We start from the raw sequence: 19,460 nt of genomic DNA on the forward strand, positions 1-19,460 counted from the left end.
GATATCGGTCGATACTCACTCTCTACCGATCGATTGGTGCTCTCTAAAAATGCCGATCGCGAGAGCCGATCGCATGACGTAAAATTATGACGTAAAATACATGACACTTTTCTCTGTGCGCGGCAAAACAAGCTCGCCAAAATGGCTTCACTAGTCTGGCAGTATTTTAAGTGTCCGAAAAGGACAATAAAATAGCGGTTTGCAACGTGTGTGTGAAGCAGAAATCCTGCAGCTCCACCCGCTGTGACGGACCGGTGAGCGGAGCAGAACACACACTAAGAGTTAGACCTAACACACTTAGCTATTTTATCTACCTCTGGAACAAGCTAAACTAGAAATGCCGTTCAAACTTTTAAAAAGCCTTTGATAATCATAAACGGAGGGGGAAAACATGCTTGTGAGAACTAAGTGCGCTTTCTTGCACTTTGCTCAGTTTAACCGTGGCATGTTTAACAATGTGCCCCTTTAGCCCGCCACAGGCGATTCACAGGACAAGACACACAACTGGAAGCTGTGTAAAAAGCAGAGGAGATAATGTTGGCATATTTGCCCAGTGGAAAAATAAAATGCCTACTGCAATATTATAGCATAACACTATTTATCAACTGAGAGGGTGGGCTTTTACACTAAATAAAATAAACAACATTTAAAGGTGGGGTAGGTAATTTTGGAGAAACCGGCTCGAGTGCGCTAGAATTTGCCGGAAAAAATCTGCCACTTCCTTACAGAGCCCCTCCTCCAACACGCACGAACGCGCACATGACCAATGAGGGCACGAGATAAGTTTGTGCACAGATGGAAGGCTGACAGGCAGGTAGGCCATCCAGTTATTTTAGCCGGGCCGGCTAAAATGATTGGTCGTGCTTTTTACAGTATTACGGCTTCCACAGATGACATTTTGTTATGGATTTTTTGTCAAAGCATTTAAGATATTCATTGCTATCGGGATGTTAAGAGCATTCCATGGAATATAACAAAAAGTGTATCTCGAGCCGGTTTCTCAAACTTACCTACCCCACCTTTAAAGGTTATAAAAGTAAGAGAGTATTTTATTTCATCTGATTTACCTTGGGATTGCCAAGCCGGTCCCTTTCCAAAGACGTACCTACACAGGAAGTGTTTCAGCAGCGTCCGTCAGTCATCCGTCTCTCAGCTGGCTCTACTTTAATTAATAACTGCTCACGCTTCACACACATTTTGGTCTATCTCTTTATATTTTTCCTTTCTATCACAATAACACTGTGACTCCTAGGATAACTCACAGTGACCAACAAAGGAGATGATTGAGGATTTGACTTTTTCCCGACCAGTTTCGGAGATCAAAAGATACATTTGGCACTTTTCTAGCATCTTTGTCAAAGAAAATATCTTTAAAACCCATGTAAGCAACTATATCCACACACTGTAACTTAATTCTAACAATGATTATCACAAAATGCAATGAGAGAAGTTCTTCTGGTTATGAAATGTGTCCTCCGGTGTCAGAAATGACTGACATTTTTCATATTCATTTCTGAGACTTCTCAATTCTCCACAGGACCCCCTGTGTTTGCCCTGCAACATTACTTTGACAGTTTACTTGTCAGTTACAGACTCAGCAAACTCTGAAAACATCCTGCTGTGCAGAGGACCCTTTATAAATGACAGCCTTCACAATCACCATGGGAACGGAACCAGAAGATGAGAAATCAAAGAAAGTTGCTGCCTCAACCTTAGACAGAGTTAAAAAAGTGGGTTTCCATCAGGGAGATAAGCAGCCATGTATTTATAGCAAAGTGCGTCTTCTTGTGTATCTCATCTCCGTCTCACAATGAAACAGGCAGCTGATCAAGACCCCCGTCTCCTCTGATAATAGAAAAACAACTTTAGCTGGATCCTCGCCATTGCTGGCTTTGTACCGTGTCCCCCGAGCGAAATGCGGTGTGAAATGAAGAGCAACATGCCCACTCATGATCCCTCCAGAGACTGGGTATTTTGGCGATAATGCATTTTTTCATCTTGTAATACCAAGACTGGCTTGGGCACATCCTTCCCCCTTTGTGACTGGTCCGCCGAGGCTCAGGTGCTGATTACATTACATTCTTGTGTGACTTTTTCTTTCTTAGGGCCTGTGTCCACATAGCGCCTCTTTGTGAGCACAGTTTCCAATGAGGAGTGAGCCCATGTCGTTGCATGCGGCTGCCTTGAGAAAAACTTTGCATCCTGCTTTTTTCAGAGCGCTCTTCTGTTTTTGTGAGGCTGCTCTGAGCGCTTGTAGTTGAACATGATTCTACTTTACCCTACGTGAGAATTAACTCACAATGGAAGAATATAGTAAATGACCATGAGAAACAGAAACCAAGTTCCTATCTTTGATGAAAGATGGAATGTCAGACACTGGATGTTGCTGCCAGTGAGTGTCTGACTTTTACCTCCATTGGCAGATCGTTCAGCTCCCTCTACAGCCGTCTCAATGAGCGGTGAAGCTCATTCAGACAAGACCAAGAGTCTTCTGGTTGGTCCGGTCGGAATGATGTCAACAATGTCCAACAAACTAACATAAACAAGCCCTTTATGCCCTCTGACTAGCATCATGCATCTAATGTCGGCACTGTCCATATCCTTGACCTGTTTGCTAATCCAGCATGCAAGACCATATCATCTATACGTTAACTGTTCCACACCACTCACCTCATCAGTCTCTAGCCATAGCACACAAGTCATGCCCTGCAGAGTGTGAACAATAGAAGGATATGCATTTAGTAAATCTTACTTTTTGGCAAGGGCCCTCCTCTCTTCTGGAGTATAATCGAGAGATCCTATGGCCCCCTCTCCTTTTGTTGGCATGAATCCGATTATAGCTATCAGGGCGGTACGAACTGAAAGAGAAAAACAAAAGGAAACATTGAAAATCCGAGCACAGAAAGGGAATCAGAGAAGGTTAAATAACACAATGTTGTACATGTCGTCATGTTCAGTGCCTGTGTTACAGAAGTAAGAATGGCGCTTTGTTTTCTGGACGTAAGCATGGATTTACCCTGGCCTATGTGAGGACATCCACCTTGTGTCTGTGCTCACACATTCTCCAGCTGGCACAGGACACTTTGGACAATATGGTGAAGGCCAAAGGTTTGTTTGTGTCTGTGTTATGACTGCTGTGTTCGGTCTGAGCTCCAGAATATCCAATATAGTATCTGGACACCCATTATATCTGACTGTCTTAGTAAGATAAGCCTACCTTAAAGGTTATCCACATTTGATTTTATTATGATAACAAGCAAACATTGAATATAAGGATATAGCAAGGATTAAAGGACTTCTGCAGGATTGAGTCGAGTACTGTATCCGTTTCTGCAGGTTTTACAAAATTGCCAGTTATGCACTACCCTCAGAATATTTTGCACATTTGTACACAAGCAACCTCTCTTAGTATCTACACAGCCTTCCACTTTTCATTACAATACATTGTCTTTGGCTATATCCAGATTTCATGGTAATCATTTTCTATATCTTAATGTATACACGTTTAAAAAAAAGAAGAATATATAATAATTTCTTGGGTTGTTTTTCTTACTTTTTATCTTCTTTAACTGTTTTTATGTATACACCATATACACCAAGGATAATTACTCGTATGTGTTTACCTACTTGTCAATAAACCTGCAATGGCACAACTTATGGCTGATTGGACATTCAAATATTAGAGCCCTTACTGTTAATATTATAATATATTATATAAATGAAAACAGTTTTAACTACAGACCAGGACATAACAAATATAGAAATAAGCGTATATTCATAAATGAATCAAAGTATATAGTATCTATTCCAAGGTCAAAGGGAAAGTTTGAATTACTAACATTAAATGTGTGGTTGAAAAGTATTCAACTGTCAATATCCCTGAAATCACTGCCGCTGGATCGAAGAGCACAAATCTATGCGGCTATTCCAGGGATGAGTTAAAACCTTTGGTTATCGATTTAAAAGTGTGTTGCGGCAGACACCCTATCCGTTTTTAAGAGTGCGCTTAAGACCTTCCTTTTTGATAAAGCTTATAGTTAGGGCTGATTAGATTCAGCCCCTAGTTTTGCTGCTATAGGCTTAGACCACATGTGTCAAACTCAAGGCCCGGGGGCCAAATCAGGCCCTTGGTGGATTTAATTTCGGCCCGCAGGATAATTTTTAATCACTATTAGATCTGGCCCGCCGGTATATTGCACGCACACCTTCACTCCATCCTGAGGAATTCCTCAGAGCCTGACTCCAAACATTGATGAACTTGCACTCAAGATGAGATGCCAAGTATCTGGCTTAGTGTGCATCACAGAGCAGCAAACTGAGTTTCAATGGATGTTTCCTTTTGTACTTCTTTTCTTGAGACAACAGGGCATGTTTGTTTTTGTCTTTGAGGGAAATTGTTTTTTTGAAGCTGTTGGCCTGTGGAAAAATGTAATCATAAGAAATGAGTCCGGAAAAGCTGCAGATAGAGCCATAAGAAATGAATGCAACTGATTATTTAATGTTTAATGTTGTTTTTATAGGCAATCATTTAAGCTTTGTTTGTTCCAGGTTTAATATGTGCAATAAGTTCATTTCAATAAGTTTTGCAATAAACATTGAACCAGTCCGGCCCTCGACTAGTACCCATTTTTTAATTTTGGCCCACTGATTATTTGAGTTTGACACCCCTGGCTTAGACTGTCGGGGGACACCTTACTTCTTCCTTCTCTCTGTATGTACCTGTGTCAGTGTTGTAGTCAAGTCACCAATTCACGAGTCCAAGTCACTCTCGAGTCACCACTCTTCGAGTCCGAGTCCAAGTCCGAGTCACCAAGGGAGAGTCGTAGTCGAGTCCAAGTCTGAGTCACCCAAGGAGTGTCCGAGTCGAGTCCGAGTCTGAGTCATCATTACCTGTGTTCGAGTCCGAGTCCAAGTCCGAGTCACCAAGGGAGAGTCGTAGTCGAGTCCGAGTCCAAGTCCGAGTCACCCAAGGAGTGTCCGAGTCGAGTCCGAGTCATCATTACCTGTGTTTGAGTCCGAGTCCAAGTCCGAGTCACCAAGGGAGAGTCGTAGTCGAGTCCGAGTCCAAGTCACCCAAGGAGTGTCCGAGTCGAGTCCGAGTCCGAGTCATCATTACCTGTGTTCGAGTCCGAGTCCAAGTCCGAGTCACCCAACGAGTGTCCGAGTCGAGTCCGAGTCATCATTACCTGTGTTCGAGTCCGAGTCCAAGTCCGAGTCACCCAACGAGTGTCCGAGTCGAGTCCGAGTCATCATTACCTGTGTTCGAGTCCGAGTCCAAGTCCGAGTCACCCAAGGAGTGTCCGAGTCGAGTCCGAGTCATCATTACCTGTGTTCGAGTCCGAGTCCAAGTCCGAGTCACCTAAGAAGAGTCCAAGTCAAGTCCGAGTCACAAGTCTTCATGTATTAATCTTCGTGGATATATGTGTTGAAATGTAGCTGCTCCTCTACATTGCTTTTATCCTGTCATGTTATACTAATCTGTCTATTGAACTGCTGTGAAGCCAGTTTGGCTACAAGTCTTGTAATAGGTGCTATACAAATATAAAGCTTATTACTAATATTAATATTATTATTATTATTGTAAATGACCTATAATATGTCTAACTATATTTAAAATGAGTTACCTTTTAGAGAAGTGATTATATTTGTATGCCAATATTTTCCTATGGTAAAGTTTTAGTTTTGCACTTTTATTTTGATAGTAATAAGATCGGGACTCTTATTTTGAAGGAACTTTTACCGGTTAAATCGGTTTACTGATAAAGATTTAGCCCCAGAAAGCACATGGCTACTTAGCATGCAAAATGACGTCATTCTGCATGTTAAGTAGCCGTGTGCTTTCGTGTTATCGGCTGAATCTTTATTTATTGATTAGATCACGTTACTCTGATGATAGTGTTCAAGACAGCCTATATGTCTGAACTCGATGTTTAGAGTAATGTGTTACGGAGCCTTCTCTTCAATATTGTTTCCACATAGAGCATTTTGCGCTGCTCTTTTCCAATGTGGAAGCAGAATGTGTGAAAGCATACAGCACGATGCAGGGTGTATCTCTAGACATCTTTAGACTGGAATAGCGGGGCCCAGTACGTGAACTCGCCTCGCAGGTGCACACGCCAGGATAGAGGACATCAGACTCCAGAGAAAACTTGCTCGAGTCCGAGTCCAAGTCGGAGCGTCAATGTACAAGTCGAGTCCGAGTCCGAGTCATCGTGAGGGGGAACATTCACGAGTCCGAGTCCAAGTCATCGTGCGCGAGAATTCACGAGTCCAAGTCCGAGTCGCGTCAATCAGTGCGCGAGTCCGAGTCGAGTCACGAGTCCCGAAAATCGACACTGGAGTCCGACTTCTCTGATGGCTCCCACAGGATTGTTGACATCCTCCTGGATTCATCTTGGATCTGCTGTGATGCAATTCAAATTTCAGACTTGATCTGACCAATAAAGTATTATCGTATCGTATCGTACCTTCTTATTATAGACACATGCATTTCCAAGCATTTGGACTACCTATGTTGTAAATGTATTGTCTTTTCAATTTACACACGGCATCTATTGTCCGTGCTGGGAGAGGGATCCCTCCTCTGTTGCTCTCCTCGAGGTTTCTCCCATTTTTCCCCATTAAACTGTGGGGTTTCTCTGGAAGTGTTTCCTTGTACGATGTGAGGGTCCAAGGACAGAGGGTTTCGTATTGTCATACTGATATTCTGTACAAACTGTGAAGTCCACTGAGACAAATATGTAACATTTGTGATATTGGGCTATATAAATAAACATTGATTGATTGATTGTTTTAGTGGTTTAAATAGTAGGATGGTAGCTCCCACTGAGTTCCTCCTGATTAAATGCCACAAAGTTAGTTAAAAAAGCAGAACCCTGAAAAGGTCCGATCCCCTGCAGAGAATGAAAATGAGTTCTCAGGAGAATTTATTACCAGTTTTACCAACAAGAACTCAAGCATATTGTATTTTGGAATGGCCAGCACTAAGGATATAAAGTTAATTCCAAGAAAATACCCAGAAAAATATAGGACCCTGAAGTCAGAGCAAAAGCAATTGGCCAATGAACATGATTCATATTGGTGTGGCAATGTGTTAGTATACACTTTTTAAATTATAAACAGAGTTTGAAGATCATAGCCGGTCCATGTTCTGCATGAGCACTGTCATGTGAGATTGAAGACCAACAGGTTTCATTTCACCCAAAGACTACAGCACCTTCAACTCTGGTTAAAGGTGATTCCTGTCAAATTGTCAGGCCTTAAACATTTCAACCCAACTATCTAATAACTGTAGTGTTTTAGTTGGAAGCCTCTGTGTTCTGATCAGATCCTGTTACTCAAAACTTCTTCCATGTTGTCTTGTTAACTTTATTATAATGTACATTCTCTCAGGACTAATCCTCTTAAACCCAGCACTTCCTGCACATACTGTATGTTTCAAAATGAAAGCCTGCACTGCAATGTTCATAACTTCATCTGTTCCTTTATATGAAACATTTGCAGGACATGCTCAGTTTCATTGATTGAAGCTTAATAGAGCTAAATAATGTCATAGTAGTTTAGAATTAACGGTTGAATGAATACAGTATTTGTGTTTAGAGTAGGATCCTCGATCAGCCGAGTGGTGAATGTACCCTAAGAAGTTGTACTAATAGCTGTAGTACTATAACATGTACATAAGCCTGAATGTACAATGTGAGCCATTAGAGTACAGTAATTGCAACCCCTCTCTTACTAACTGACCTTTATTTATATTTGCTAGTCACACTTCCCACTTTATTTGAATTAAGGTGAATTCTTTTTTTTCACCAATAAAATATTTTGATCATTCAAGATTCCTCTCCAGAACACACTAAATCAAAGTGCGCATGAACTTACAAATAAAAACAGAGCATCTATAGTTTCCCATACATTTGCTAGACAATTCCTCGGTTTATAAAAAAATGTAGTTCTACAATTTAGACTGATTCTTATTACAAATTAGAGAAACTGGGGGCATGCGCTAAATGTTGGGAACTAGGACTTGGCTTTGAGCTGCTCGTACCTAATTGCCTCTTTGTGGGTTATAAAGTTGTTTTGAATTTGAAAATAATTCAGTTGGAGGAAACTCACTGCTCCAAGAGGGCTGCCATGTCTCTGGATGGTGGCCAGAGATGCTCAAACAAATTTTCTTCCCAACTTCGAATCTTCCATTTGGCTAGGAGGGAAGGCAAAAAAGAGAAGGTGGAGGTGAGTATGTGGGTAGAAATACATCAATAAAACATACATTTCAAAATATGAGAAATATAAGTAGACAGACATAAAGGTTTGACAGAGTTGAGAGTATGGAATAAGTAAAAGAAACAGGAAGCTATTCAGTAAAAGTTTTCAATCAATGAATGCAAACTAAAAAAGAAACATTATAGAAAGGATCTGCAGTAGCTAAGTAACTGGACACAATGAAAAAGTGTCAAGAGAAATCAGAGATGTTGTCAGTCTGTGATTGGTGCAGGTGTCAGACAGAATATGAATATAATGAGAAGTCTCATCTTTTCACAAAACCCGTGCAATCCCCTCTGACAGTGTGACGACAGCCCAGGCTTTGATCTGACAACTGTCACTGCGTATTCTGCAACCAGACATGTCTGAGGGTTCAATGACATGCTGTCCTCTTATCACTTCTTGATCATCTGATCTGATGTCTTCCTGTTCTGTTTCAGCACAAGAATAATGGTCTGTGATTGAGTAGGGGCCGTCCTCTGTGTCTTACCGTGAGGAGGATGATGCTCGGGGGCTTCATTGGATACTCTGGGGGAAGCACAATCCTGCCGTGGTAAACCCCGCCATCGAAATCAGAATCTGGGGGCCCACGTACGGAGAAGTGCCATTCGAAGAGGTTATCCTGCAAAAAAGAGAGAAATATCACACAGAGCCGACATGTTCCTCCTGAGAGACCAAACCTGTGAATTCTCAGATCTGAAGTGACAACACTGACAGTGTGTGTTACCAGCTGTTTGTTGTTATAACAATTTGTTTTACTACTGGGCATTATCTAACCTAAAGATAGTCAAAATGTATTTCTATCAAAAAACAATCACTATATCTTATATTATGACATTAACTATAAATCTAACTTTTTTTCTTTAAAGAGGACATATTATGCTCATTTTCAGGTTCATATCAGTATTTTGTGTCTCTACTGTGACATGTCTCCATGCTTTAATGTTCAAAAAGCTCTTTATTTGTCTCACACTGCCTGTGCTGCAGCACCTCTTTTCACCCTCTGTCTGACACCAGAGCCCAGTCTGCTCTGATTGGTTAGCTGACTGGCTCTGTTGTGATTGGTCAACCGCTGAGAGATGTGTCCAAAATGTCCCGCCCCTTAGCCCTATCATGTACAATGTATTGGAGCGATAACCAATGCAAGCACAAGTGTTACATAGTGATGTCATTATGTTACAGTAGCAAACAAGGGAGCCCAATGGAGGCATTTCAGGCAGGGGGGGATTTTTGCCTTTGCAGACCATCTACATGCACAAAACCCCTACAGGATTGGGAAAATCCTAAAAAGCTTAATAGGGCCTCTTTAAGTAAAGGTTTCAAGTTGATTTATTGTCATTCGACAACAGATTTGAAAAAACGAAATGTTGTAGTCACTTTGAGCTACACATGGAAAAAATATATATGGTAGTCTGGTGTTTGACAGATACTTCAGTATCACTTGCCAGACAGCTGTAGGGTGAACAAGCTGTTGCTGTGGTTGGTATTGTATAATATCTTTTTGTTCGCAGTCGTGGGTGTACAATGTGAGCAGGAGTATGTCGCCGCCAATCTAAACTGCCTGGGGTCTGTTTGTAAAGCAGTCTAATATCCAGTGTTAAACTGAAGCCCAGAGTGCAGAGTTTACAAATCATGGGGGAGATTGTGTTGAATGCTGAGCTGAAATCCACAAACAGCATTCTGATGTAGGTGTTGATATCTTCCAGATGTGTGAGGGCTGAGTGGAGGACAGTGGAGGCAGCATCCTCTGTAGATCTGTTTGTTCTGTGTGAAAACTGGCTGGCAGGGATGTTGTTTTTGATGTGCTGGAGAACCAGTTTCTCAAAGGACTTTGAGAAACACATCACTATGGGGATGAGAGCTGTAGTTGTTTTGATGAGACTTGGGTTACAGGGATGATAGTGCCTGTCCGGAAGCAAGTGGGATCTTCAGTGAAATATGTGGAAAATGTCTGAGAGGAGATCAGTAAGCTGGTTGGCACAGGTTATTAGTACACGACGGGTGATGGGGCGGCTGATGTGCAAATCAGATCAGCTCACATCCGCTGTTGATCCTGACAGTGGCCGGTCCTCTGGAGGAGGACAGACTTGTTTGCTGCCTCTTCGTTAAGGAGATCAAATTGAGCATAAAAAGTGCTAAGCTCATCTGTGATATGTGTCCTCATACATGATGGAGACACTACTGCATTGAACCATGTGATATTTGGTGATTCAAAGGAAAAAACAATTTGAATCCAAACGGTTAATGTGGCACTCAAAGCTGTTAAGAGTTTGCAGGTACAGTACCAGTCAAAAGACATACCTTCTCATTCAATGGTTTTTGTTTATTTTAATGTTGTGCTACTTTGTAGATTAATACTAAAGACATCAAAACTATGAAAGAACACATATGGAATTATCTAGTTAAAAACAAAGTGTTAACAAATCCAGAATATGATTTATATTTTAGATTCTTCAAAGTAGCCCCCTTTTGCCTTGAGGACAGCTTTGCACACTCTTGGCTTCTCTCATGGGGCTTTCACACCAACGCGGTTCCAGGGCCGGTTCGGAGCTAGAGCCTGAAAAGCACCGGTTTTTCCTGTTCACACTAAGCTCCGGAATCCGGTTAGTTTCAAGCACCAAGAAATTGTCGGTCTAGAAGCAAGAACCGCATACGTCACGCTTACGTCGGAGGGGGGTGAGATTACCCTGAGCTAACAGTTAAAGGCGAGTACGGCAAATAAAAGTAGTAACAAGCAGTAGTGCTGAGCAAAGTGACTAGAACGCAACCACAAAACCACACTTTGTAAAGTCAGGCAACACTAACCAGGCTTCGTGTGATTCTGTTTATTTGTACCTTACTTTGACCATCCGTTCGCTGTTATTGATCATTGTGGAGAGCAGGCAGACGTTTTGTTTTGTATTATAGCAGCTATCAGATGGAATCAATACATGGGCTGCACAGGTTGTCATGTCCGACTATCACAAGTAGAATCATAATGAAAAATACGCCGGTAAAATGTGCCTGTAGAAAACGGCTTATGCCACAATAGGATAGCAACAACAAGTAGTCAAGATAGTCAGTTTAGCTTCGGTTGCTATGCTAACATCACCCATTTTATACCAGAGAAACTTTCATAACAGCGTTGTGATGCCAAACAGCGTCAATTCATACTGAAACACATTCACTTGGGGAGCTGGGGATATGGATCAGCTGCTTGTGTGACAGTCAGACAGTGAATACTTTACAGCGGCCGCTGCCGTGTGAGCTAACCCGGAGCTAACGAGAGAATAAACTCCCGTGGAAGAGCAGCACTGCAGCGGTCGGTAAATGCCGCTGAAACACATTAATAAACAATGAACCACGGCACTCTGGAGAAAAGTATAAGGTTGGAGAAGTCGTTATTTTATTTAATCTGGCTTCGTATGATTAAAAGCAACACGATCATCGACCCGACGCAGTCCCCCATTGTTGTTGTTAGTGAGCGCCGTAGCGAGAAAATCAGCGACGTAAACGGTGACGTCATGACGCAGCAGCGGCAGCACCAGTCGGCCTCTGGGCGGTGTGAACAAAACGGGGGCTGAAAAGAAAAACCGGTTCCGAACCAGAAAAGCTCTAGCACGGAGCTAGAACGGGAATCGCATTGGTGGGAAAGCCCTATCAGTCAGCTTCACAAGGTCGTCACCTGGAATGGTTTTCAATGAACACGTGGGCCTTGTCAAGAGTCAGCTTGTGGAATGACTTGCCTTCTGAATGTGTTTGAGACCATCAGTTGTGTTGTGCAGAGGTAGGGTTAGTGCACAGTGGAAAGCCCTATTTGACTACTGTTGTAATCCATATTATGGCAAGAATCAGTTAACTCAGTAAAGAGAAACGACCGTCCATCATCACTTTAAGAAATGAAGGCCAGTCGATCAGGAAAATGTCAAGAACTTTGAATTTATCCTCAAGTGCAGTCGCAAAAACCATCGAACGCTATGATGAGACTGGCTCTCATGAGGACCCCCCCCCCCCCCAGGAAAGGAAGAGCAAGAGTTACCTCTGCTGCAGAGGATAAATACACAAGAGTTACCAGCCTCAGAAAGCACAAATTAAAGCACCTCAGATTAGAGCCCACATAAATGATCACAGAGCAGTTCTACTGAAGCCAGTCCCCAACTCCAAAGTTTACGAGCGTTGTTCGGTAAAGACACGCGCACAGCTCTTATGAGGTATCTGAACAGCGTGTAAATTGACAATTAAGCTGATATTTTGTACAGTGCTTTTGGTTCTCTCTTTTATTTAGCAGAGTCAAGACAGGCAAAATTACAATAGTGCAATAATAACAATAACGGCATCACACTGTCCCAGGTGTGTCGTATGCATAGTAAATAGGCTCAGCAGCAGACACACCTTAGTGCAAAGATAAATAGCAGATAAACCACCACAAAGTAAGCCTGCCAGTAAACCCAAAGCAGAAGAAGAAGAAGTGACGTCAGCGGCTTAATTTGCTTAATCCTCCCTCAGGGACTTAGGCCCCGTCCACACGGAGACGATATCAGTTGAATCCGCTAACGTTCTCTATCGTATAGACCAGTGCTTTGTATATTGGTAACATTTCACATTTGAAATAAATAAATACAATTAAGTTTTCCGCACTCTCACAGGAATATCTCCGCAATGGAGCGAGCTTAAGTTTCGATTGCATGATATAGCCGAGCGCAACACCTTCATCACACATGTTGCCACTTGTTTGTACCATTTTCAGGCGATTTGTAATCTGTTCTAGAAAAACGATATGATTTTGGATATTTGTGGAGTTAGGTGGTCAGCGAGTGTTTTTATTGGTTAAGCGGTCCTTGGTATGAAAAAGTTTGAGAAACACTGGTATAGACGGTTCGTCCACATGAGGCCGAAACGGAGCCGCGGATTCGGAGCCCGAATCCGATACACTTTGATAACGGCTCCCAATGTGGGTAGGTCTGAGGACGAAACTCTTGCGGCTCCGTGTGTACACCCTATACGATCATTTCCTGAAAACGATGACGCCATAGCCCCGCCTCACCCCACCTCTCCTGCTCACCCCCGCGTCATTACTGATGCGTTTCTCCAACAACAACAACAATGGCGGATCACAGGGTTGCGTTCGTGCTCCAGACGCTACTGACAATGATACAGATTTTAGTGCAAAATCTACAGCTCCTCTACAACAACCATCAGCAACAATAATAATATAATATAATAATAATAATAATCGTCATCGGTCTTATTCGCTGCTTTTGGTGTATTTTGTGGCGGAAGTACAGTGCCACTTACAGGCCCGGCATATGTACTACAGCGTCTCCAGCGTTTTCGAGCGTTTTCGTGTGAACGGACATGTTTCTTGAGCCGATTCCGTGTGGACGGAATACTTTTTTGAAAACGACTTCGGTTCGTTTTCGTCTCCGTTTCGTCTCCGTGTGCTCGGGGCCTTATTCCGGTGAGAACGCGATCTACTAGGACAGTCTACTATAGAGTTCGGGGGGAACAAGTACCAGGGACAAGTACCGGCTAAGTACTTGATTTATTCAGAATTCTAGGCACACTTAAGCAGCATGGTTACAACAGCATTCTGCAGTAGCCAGCTAAATATAAATCATATTCTGGATTTTTTTAACACTTTTTTGTTTACTAGATAATTCCAAGTGTTATTTTATAGTTTTGATGTCTTCAGTTTAAATCTACAATGTAGAAGAAATTAAGCTGGGTATATGGAAATAGTAGAACTTGTGATGTAAGAACTCTGTTTATGGCCAATCCACTACTGAGCTTCACTACTGCTGCCAGATTATTTAAACTATTAGGAGGTACAAACTTCATATGGCTCCACCAAATAGTTGGTAATAACCCAGTTTGTGCATCAACTGCACTATGCATGATGGTGTTTGCTAGCCACCAGTTTGATCTTGTTGATGATCTCTTACAGAATGCTTCATTTTTAAGGAGGCCCTATTATTCTGTTTGGGGATTCCCTCTCTTGTAGTGTGTTCTATAGGTTTTTGTGCATGAAATGGTCTGCAAAGGCTAAAATCCCTGTGTTCCCTCCTGAGTGAGTTTCTGACCCACACACTCCCCCGTCTGCCTGAAACGACTCCATTGGATTCCTTTACTACTTCTGTATCACTATGTAACACTTGCGCTTCTATTGGCTTGCACTCTGACACATTATACGTGATAGACTAAGGGGTGGGACATCTCGAAGCGGTTAACCAACCACAACAGCTGGCCAGCTAACCAACGACTGGGCTCTGGTTTCAGACAGAGGATGAAAAGAGGTGCTGCAGCACAGGCAGTATGAGAAAAAGAGCTTTTTGAACATTAAAGTGTGAAGACATGTCACAGTAGACACACAAATACAAATATGGACCTGAAAATGTGCATAATAGGGACCCTTTAAGGCCAAAGGTGTTGTGTGATCCTCAACTTAAGTAATAATACTACCAATGTACATTAAAGGAAGTACAGCACAGTGTCCTGCAGTAAACGTACCTCCAGTGGCTGGGCGTGGTAGTGCTCAGTGGGATCCCTCAGTTCAGCCGCCTCTTTCATTAGCCTCTTCACCGCTGGTGATTCAATGACACAAGAAAAAATAGGTTAAAGCCTTCATGGTACTGTAGAATAGGGCTCACATCTTCTTCATGTTAATTAATCACCCTAATGACTACAATAATAGGGCCATATGATTTGGGTGATGCACAAACATGGACAAAGTTGCAGAATTAGTTTAAAGAATATGTAAATCAACTGTAAAACTCATATTGTGCTGATAGCCAAATTCTCAATGTATTTGTCCTAAAAATGTTGAGTTTTCCCCATCATTATGATGACAAAATGTGATGCCAAACATTGGTTAAATTGTTAAACATATAATTTAGAAAAGTTAATGTCCAAAACATAGAATTGCCAACTGATGACAGAGGCAGTTTGCGGGCCAACATTTCAGATTTTCAGATGCAGAGGGCTGCAAATGTGCTACTCCGCTGGGTTACAGGACTTTAACACGGATGGACAGATGAGAAGAGCCTGCAGAGGGACAGGGCTCCTTGTACTGGCATGTCTCTGCTAAACATCACACTGACTGTCACACTCATTCAGACAGCTGGAGTAAAAGGCTCCTTCAAATATGCAATTAAAAAAAATCTTCCATTAAACGCTTTGTTTAGTGCTGGCTTACTGCATGATTAAATCATACCCGTTTTGTTAAATCGAGTATAATTTTTTTGATCATTGTATAACATTACCACCATTTTGGAAGATATTGACAAAAATCTGGCTTTGAGACCCATAGCAGCGGCACAAGCTCATCTAGAACGGCAACTGCTCTTAACATTTTATTTCCCAAATGCTAAGCTAGCCAAAGGCATGCAGTCTACTTTTTAATTATCAGAAAATACATACAACATCATCCTGAGTTGCATAAATGGATTGCATTTAAATAGTGCTTTTCTAGACTTTGTGACCACTCAAAGCACTTTTACATATCATTGTTAAAGGGTCAGTGACGTGACGCCTAGATATCTGTTTCCACAAGCAGTTCATTTTATATTGTTGTATAAAAATAGTTGAATATTGTATTTGTAAATAGTGTAAATAATACTAAATTGGGTGATTTTTCTAGTATTAAAGTGGTAAGATGTCATTCGGTAAAACGGTTCTCACTTAAAGTCAATGAAGACAATTGTTTGTAAAATGATGAAAATAATTAAAAATCATGAACTATTCTATGCTGCATTTTTTTTCAAGTCTCTTGATAAACATTTGAAAGTTTTGATAAGATGCACCTTTAAAAACATAAAGAAATATCTAAAAAAACGTTGTTCCGCAAAGAAACATTTTCCTGAATGTCATTCGGTAAAACAAAGATCAGAGGCCATTTTGAACTATAGTCACATGACTTTAGTCAGGCCACATGTGATGACATCACTCAGAGGACCCCTGAAGACCGCCCAAGTTGAAGGTAAGTTTACATTTTGCTCCTAAATTTGAGATAATTACACCTTTTTCATGTGTGGTACCATGTGTCACAGACTTGAGTGTCATTCGGTGAAACGTCATTAAAGTGTTTATAAAGTGTTTTATTTTAAAAACATGAAGTTATAGATGAAATTTGAAGTTTACAAATTGAGGTCAAGGTCATTGTTGCTAATAGGCGACCAAGCAACTGCCTGTTAGGAATGAATTTCTATGAAATGTGTCATTCAGCAAAACAGAATTTGTCATTCAGTAAAACCATTTGTCTGAATGACATCTGTTATCCCGAATGACACAGTGGATTTAACTGATTTCTTTCTTTCTTTATTGATTGTTTTAACATGCTATAGAGTTTGTATAACTGAATTAATAAAAAAATTTATTTGAATTTTTTATTATTATTAAAAAAAACATTTTAACAGATGCCTGTGTCCAACAAGGAGAGGGGTGCACGCTTCCGTGCAAGGATAAGGGCAGATCCTGCTGCTAGGGAGGAGAGACTAGCAAAGAGAAGGGACAGGTATAACTGTGAAGGTGTATGAGAGCAAATATTGACAAAAATCTGAGCAGAACACACTGTAGTCAAACATTTCTTCATAGTTGCTTTGTGAAGATGAGCAGATGACAGCAGGAGTCCTAATCCTGCTGCATGCCAAATAAATACAAATAAAAAATAAACGTGCCTTCAACCACAGTTGAACTTGTAACTCATGGCAGGGAGGGAGTAAACAAGTTTGTTTGAGGGGTCAATCTCTACCCATGGCAGCATGTTGTTAGTTTATGTGCAGACGCAACATACTGAGTCAAATGAGGTGGCGGAGAAACATCTGCTGGCATTAACCCTTGTGTCATGACCAAGCCAACAACACACTCAGGCCTGCTGTGTTAATCTGAATACAGACAACCTCATCACTCTGGGAAGGGTGCTTACACAAGTCCAGCTGATCATGGTGGAGAGGACACTTGTGAGGGGAGGGGGGTTTAATCACTGTCCTGGCACTAAAGGACACTATGATGCTCCTTGATGCAATGCTGACCATCAGGCTGCATGACAGTCCATACAGAGCAGAGCCTTCGGTTAAATATCCCATAATGCTTTAACACAAGGTCATGAGTCACAACTACAGGGCTGATGTCACAGTCTCAAACTCAAGTTAACAAAGTGCTCATCGCAAGTTAAGGAGTTGTTGAGCTAACTGCGTTCCTTCTTATGGACTGCTAGAGCTCGAGCTATCAGCTAGGAGCCTGCTGCAAGAAGGAACAGGATGGGGCAGAACATTTTAAACTAATTGTCAAAAGGAAGTGGAACTAAGAAGTATTCACAAAGGCAAAATTGGTTTGGAATCTAATCGAGAGCGGACTGATATGTTGTCGAGCTTGAAATGGAGACTGTGAAATGAACACTGGAGAAGAAGACGAAGGGCCGCAGTAGTATTGGGTGGGAGGGCTAATAAAAAGGGATGAAGGCGAGGCGGGCTGAGAGGATGTGCAGCTGCAGGGGGAGTGGAGCAGTGGAGCACAGAGATGGCCTGACACCATGCGGCTTTCAGGGCACGTGTTCTCTCTGATCCTGCCCCAGGACAGACACTCTTTAGAGAAGATGTGAAACATACACAGTAATCTAACATCAGAGCCACAAGGAGCATGGGGGAGAGTGTGTGTGTGATTATGATTTTTGCCATAATTGAGCAGCCCTAGTGTGTGTGTGTGTGTGTGTGTGTGTGTGTGTGTGTGTGTGTGTGTGTATGTGTGTGTGTGTGTGTGTGTGTGTGTTTACAAGGCTTCCCTGCCTTCTCCTATTTACAGCTGAATGCAGGGGGTCATTGAGTGCTTGCAGTCTTACTCAAGTTTACTACAATCAACACCAGAAGGCAGGTGAGTAAGTTATCCTGTGTAAGAAGAAATTGATCATAATACACCAAATGTTTTGGTCGTTTTCAATTGCAAAAACCTGTATCCCAAGGTAAAAATGATTTCCATGTATTTAAATTAAAAAGAAAAGGTACACATTTTTTAATTTCAATTTATCTTAAATGCAAAAAGTTCCACCTCAAATGTCAGCTAACTAGGAAATAACAAAACAGACGGGTTCTGAGCTGAGCCACTTTTTCCACGGAAAAATGCCTTTTTTGTTGGGGGGGGGGGGGGGGGGTTTTAGAGAATAAGTGCATGTGCCTTTATTGTTGTGTGCAAATGCATCATACATAATTCCACATTCCTCAACGACAATCTGTAAAATGTTCTAAAAATGTTAAACAGAAACCCAAAAATATGAAAAAGCTGTTTTCCCATGTGGTCCCGTACAAAGAGCCAAGAAATTAAATAACAGAATAAGATTAACTGTGCAGTGAACAGCTGAACATGCTGCTGCAGCAATCCACAGTGTGAGGTCCATCCATCAAACGAGGCAACATCATCAAACTATAATGTGTATGTATCAGAGTTTTGATAATGTGCAATGCTTAGACTGATCTTCTTCCCGATGTTGTCGAGAGTCGAGAGAGCAGTGTCACGTGTAAAGTTCTTGGATCAGTAGTTCTGTAGGAAACTGCGATAAAGCAGGTATGCATATAGCTACACTTTGGGTAGCTCCTTAGCAGAGCTTTAAAGGTGCACATAGATATAGATGTATTAGATGTGTGCATCAAAGCTGGGACATACAGCTATAATGGGGCTTTGAGTTTATTCAGGTTATAAAATCTTCATGGGAACTTTTGCACTCATGATACGTTGACTGTAGCGCTGCTTTCATAAACGTGTGCATTGACTCACTTTGAGACCCATAGCAGCGGCACAAGCTCATCTAGAACGGCAACTGCTCTTAACATTTTATTTCCCAAATGCTAAGCTAGTCAAAGGCATGCAGTCTACTTTTTAATTATCAGAAAATACATACAACATCATCCTGAGTTGCATAAATGGATTGCATTTAAATAGTGCTTTTCTAGACTTTGTGACCACTCAAAGCACTTTTACATATCATTGTTAAAGGGTCAGTGACGTGACGCCTAGATATCTGTTTCCACAAGCAGTTCATTTTATATTGTTGTATAAAAATAGTTGAATATTGTATTTGTAAATAGTGTAAATAATACTAAATTGGGTGATTTTTCTAGTATTAAAGTGGTAAGATGTCATTCGGTAAAACGGTTCTCACTTAAAGTCAATGAAGACAATTGTTTGTAAAATGATGAAAATAATTAAAAATCATGAACTATTCTATGCTGCATTTT

General features: G+C 41.4%; 1 protein-coding gene across 1 annotated transcript in view; it reads right to left on the reverse strand.

Moving 5' to 3' along the window:
• Positions 1 to 19,460, reverse strand: part of ube2j1 (ubiquitin-conjugating enzyme E2, J1) — a 55,600-nt gene that overhangs the window by 15,250 nt on the left and 20,890 nt on the right. The window contains exons 2-5 of the mRNA XM_034150505.1: positions 14,746 to 14,819; positions 8,750 to 8,881; positions 8,113 to 8,197; positions 2,753 to 2,858 (exon numbers count right to left, since the gene is read on the reverse strand). Of these exons, the coding sequence (XP_034006396.1) occupies positions 2,753 to 2,858; positions 8,113 to 8,197; positions 8,750 to 8,881; positions 14,746 to 14,819 (397 nt within the window). The remainder of the gene's footprint in view (positions 1 to 2,752; positions 2,859 to 8,112; positions 8,198 to 8,749; positions 8,882 to 14,745; positions 14,820 to 19,460) is intronic.

The sequence above is a fragment of the Trematomus bernacchii genome, unplaced genomic scaffold (genome assembly GCF_902827165.1).
Source record: "Trematomus bernacchii unplaced genomic scaffold, fTreBer1.1, whole genome shotgun sequence".
In the NCBI taxonomy this organism is placed as follows: Eukaryota; Metazoa; Chordata; class Actinopteri; order Perciformes; family Nototheniidae; genus Trematomus; species Trematomus bernacchii.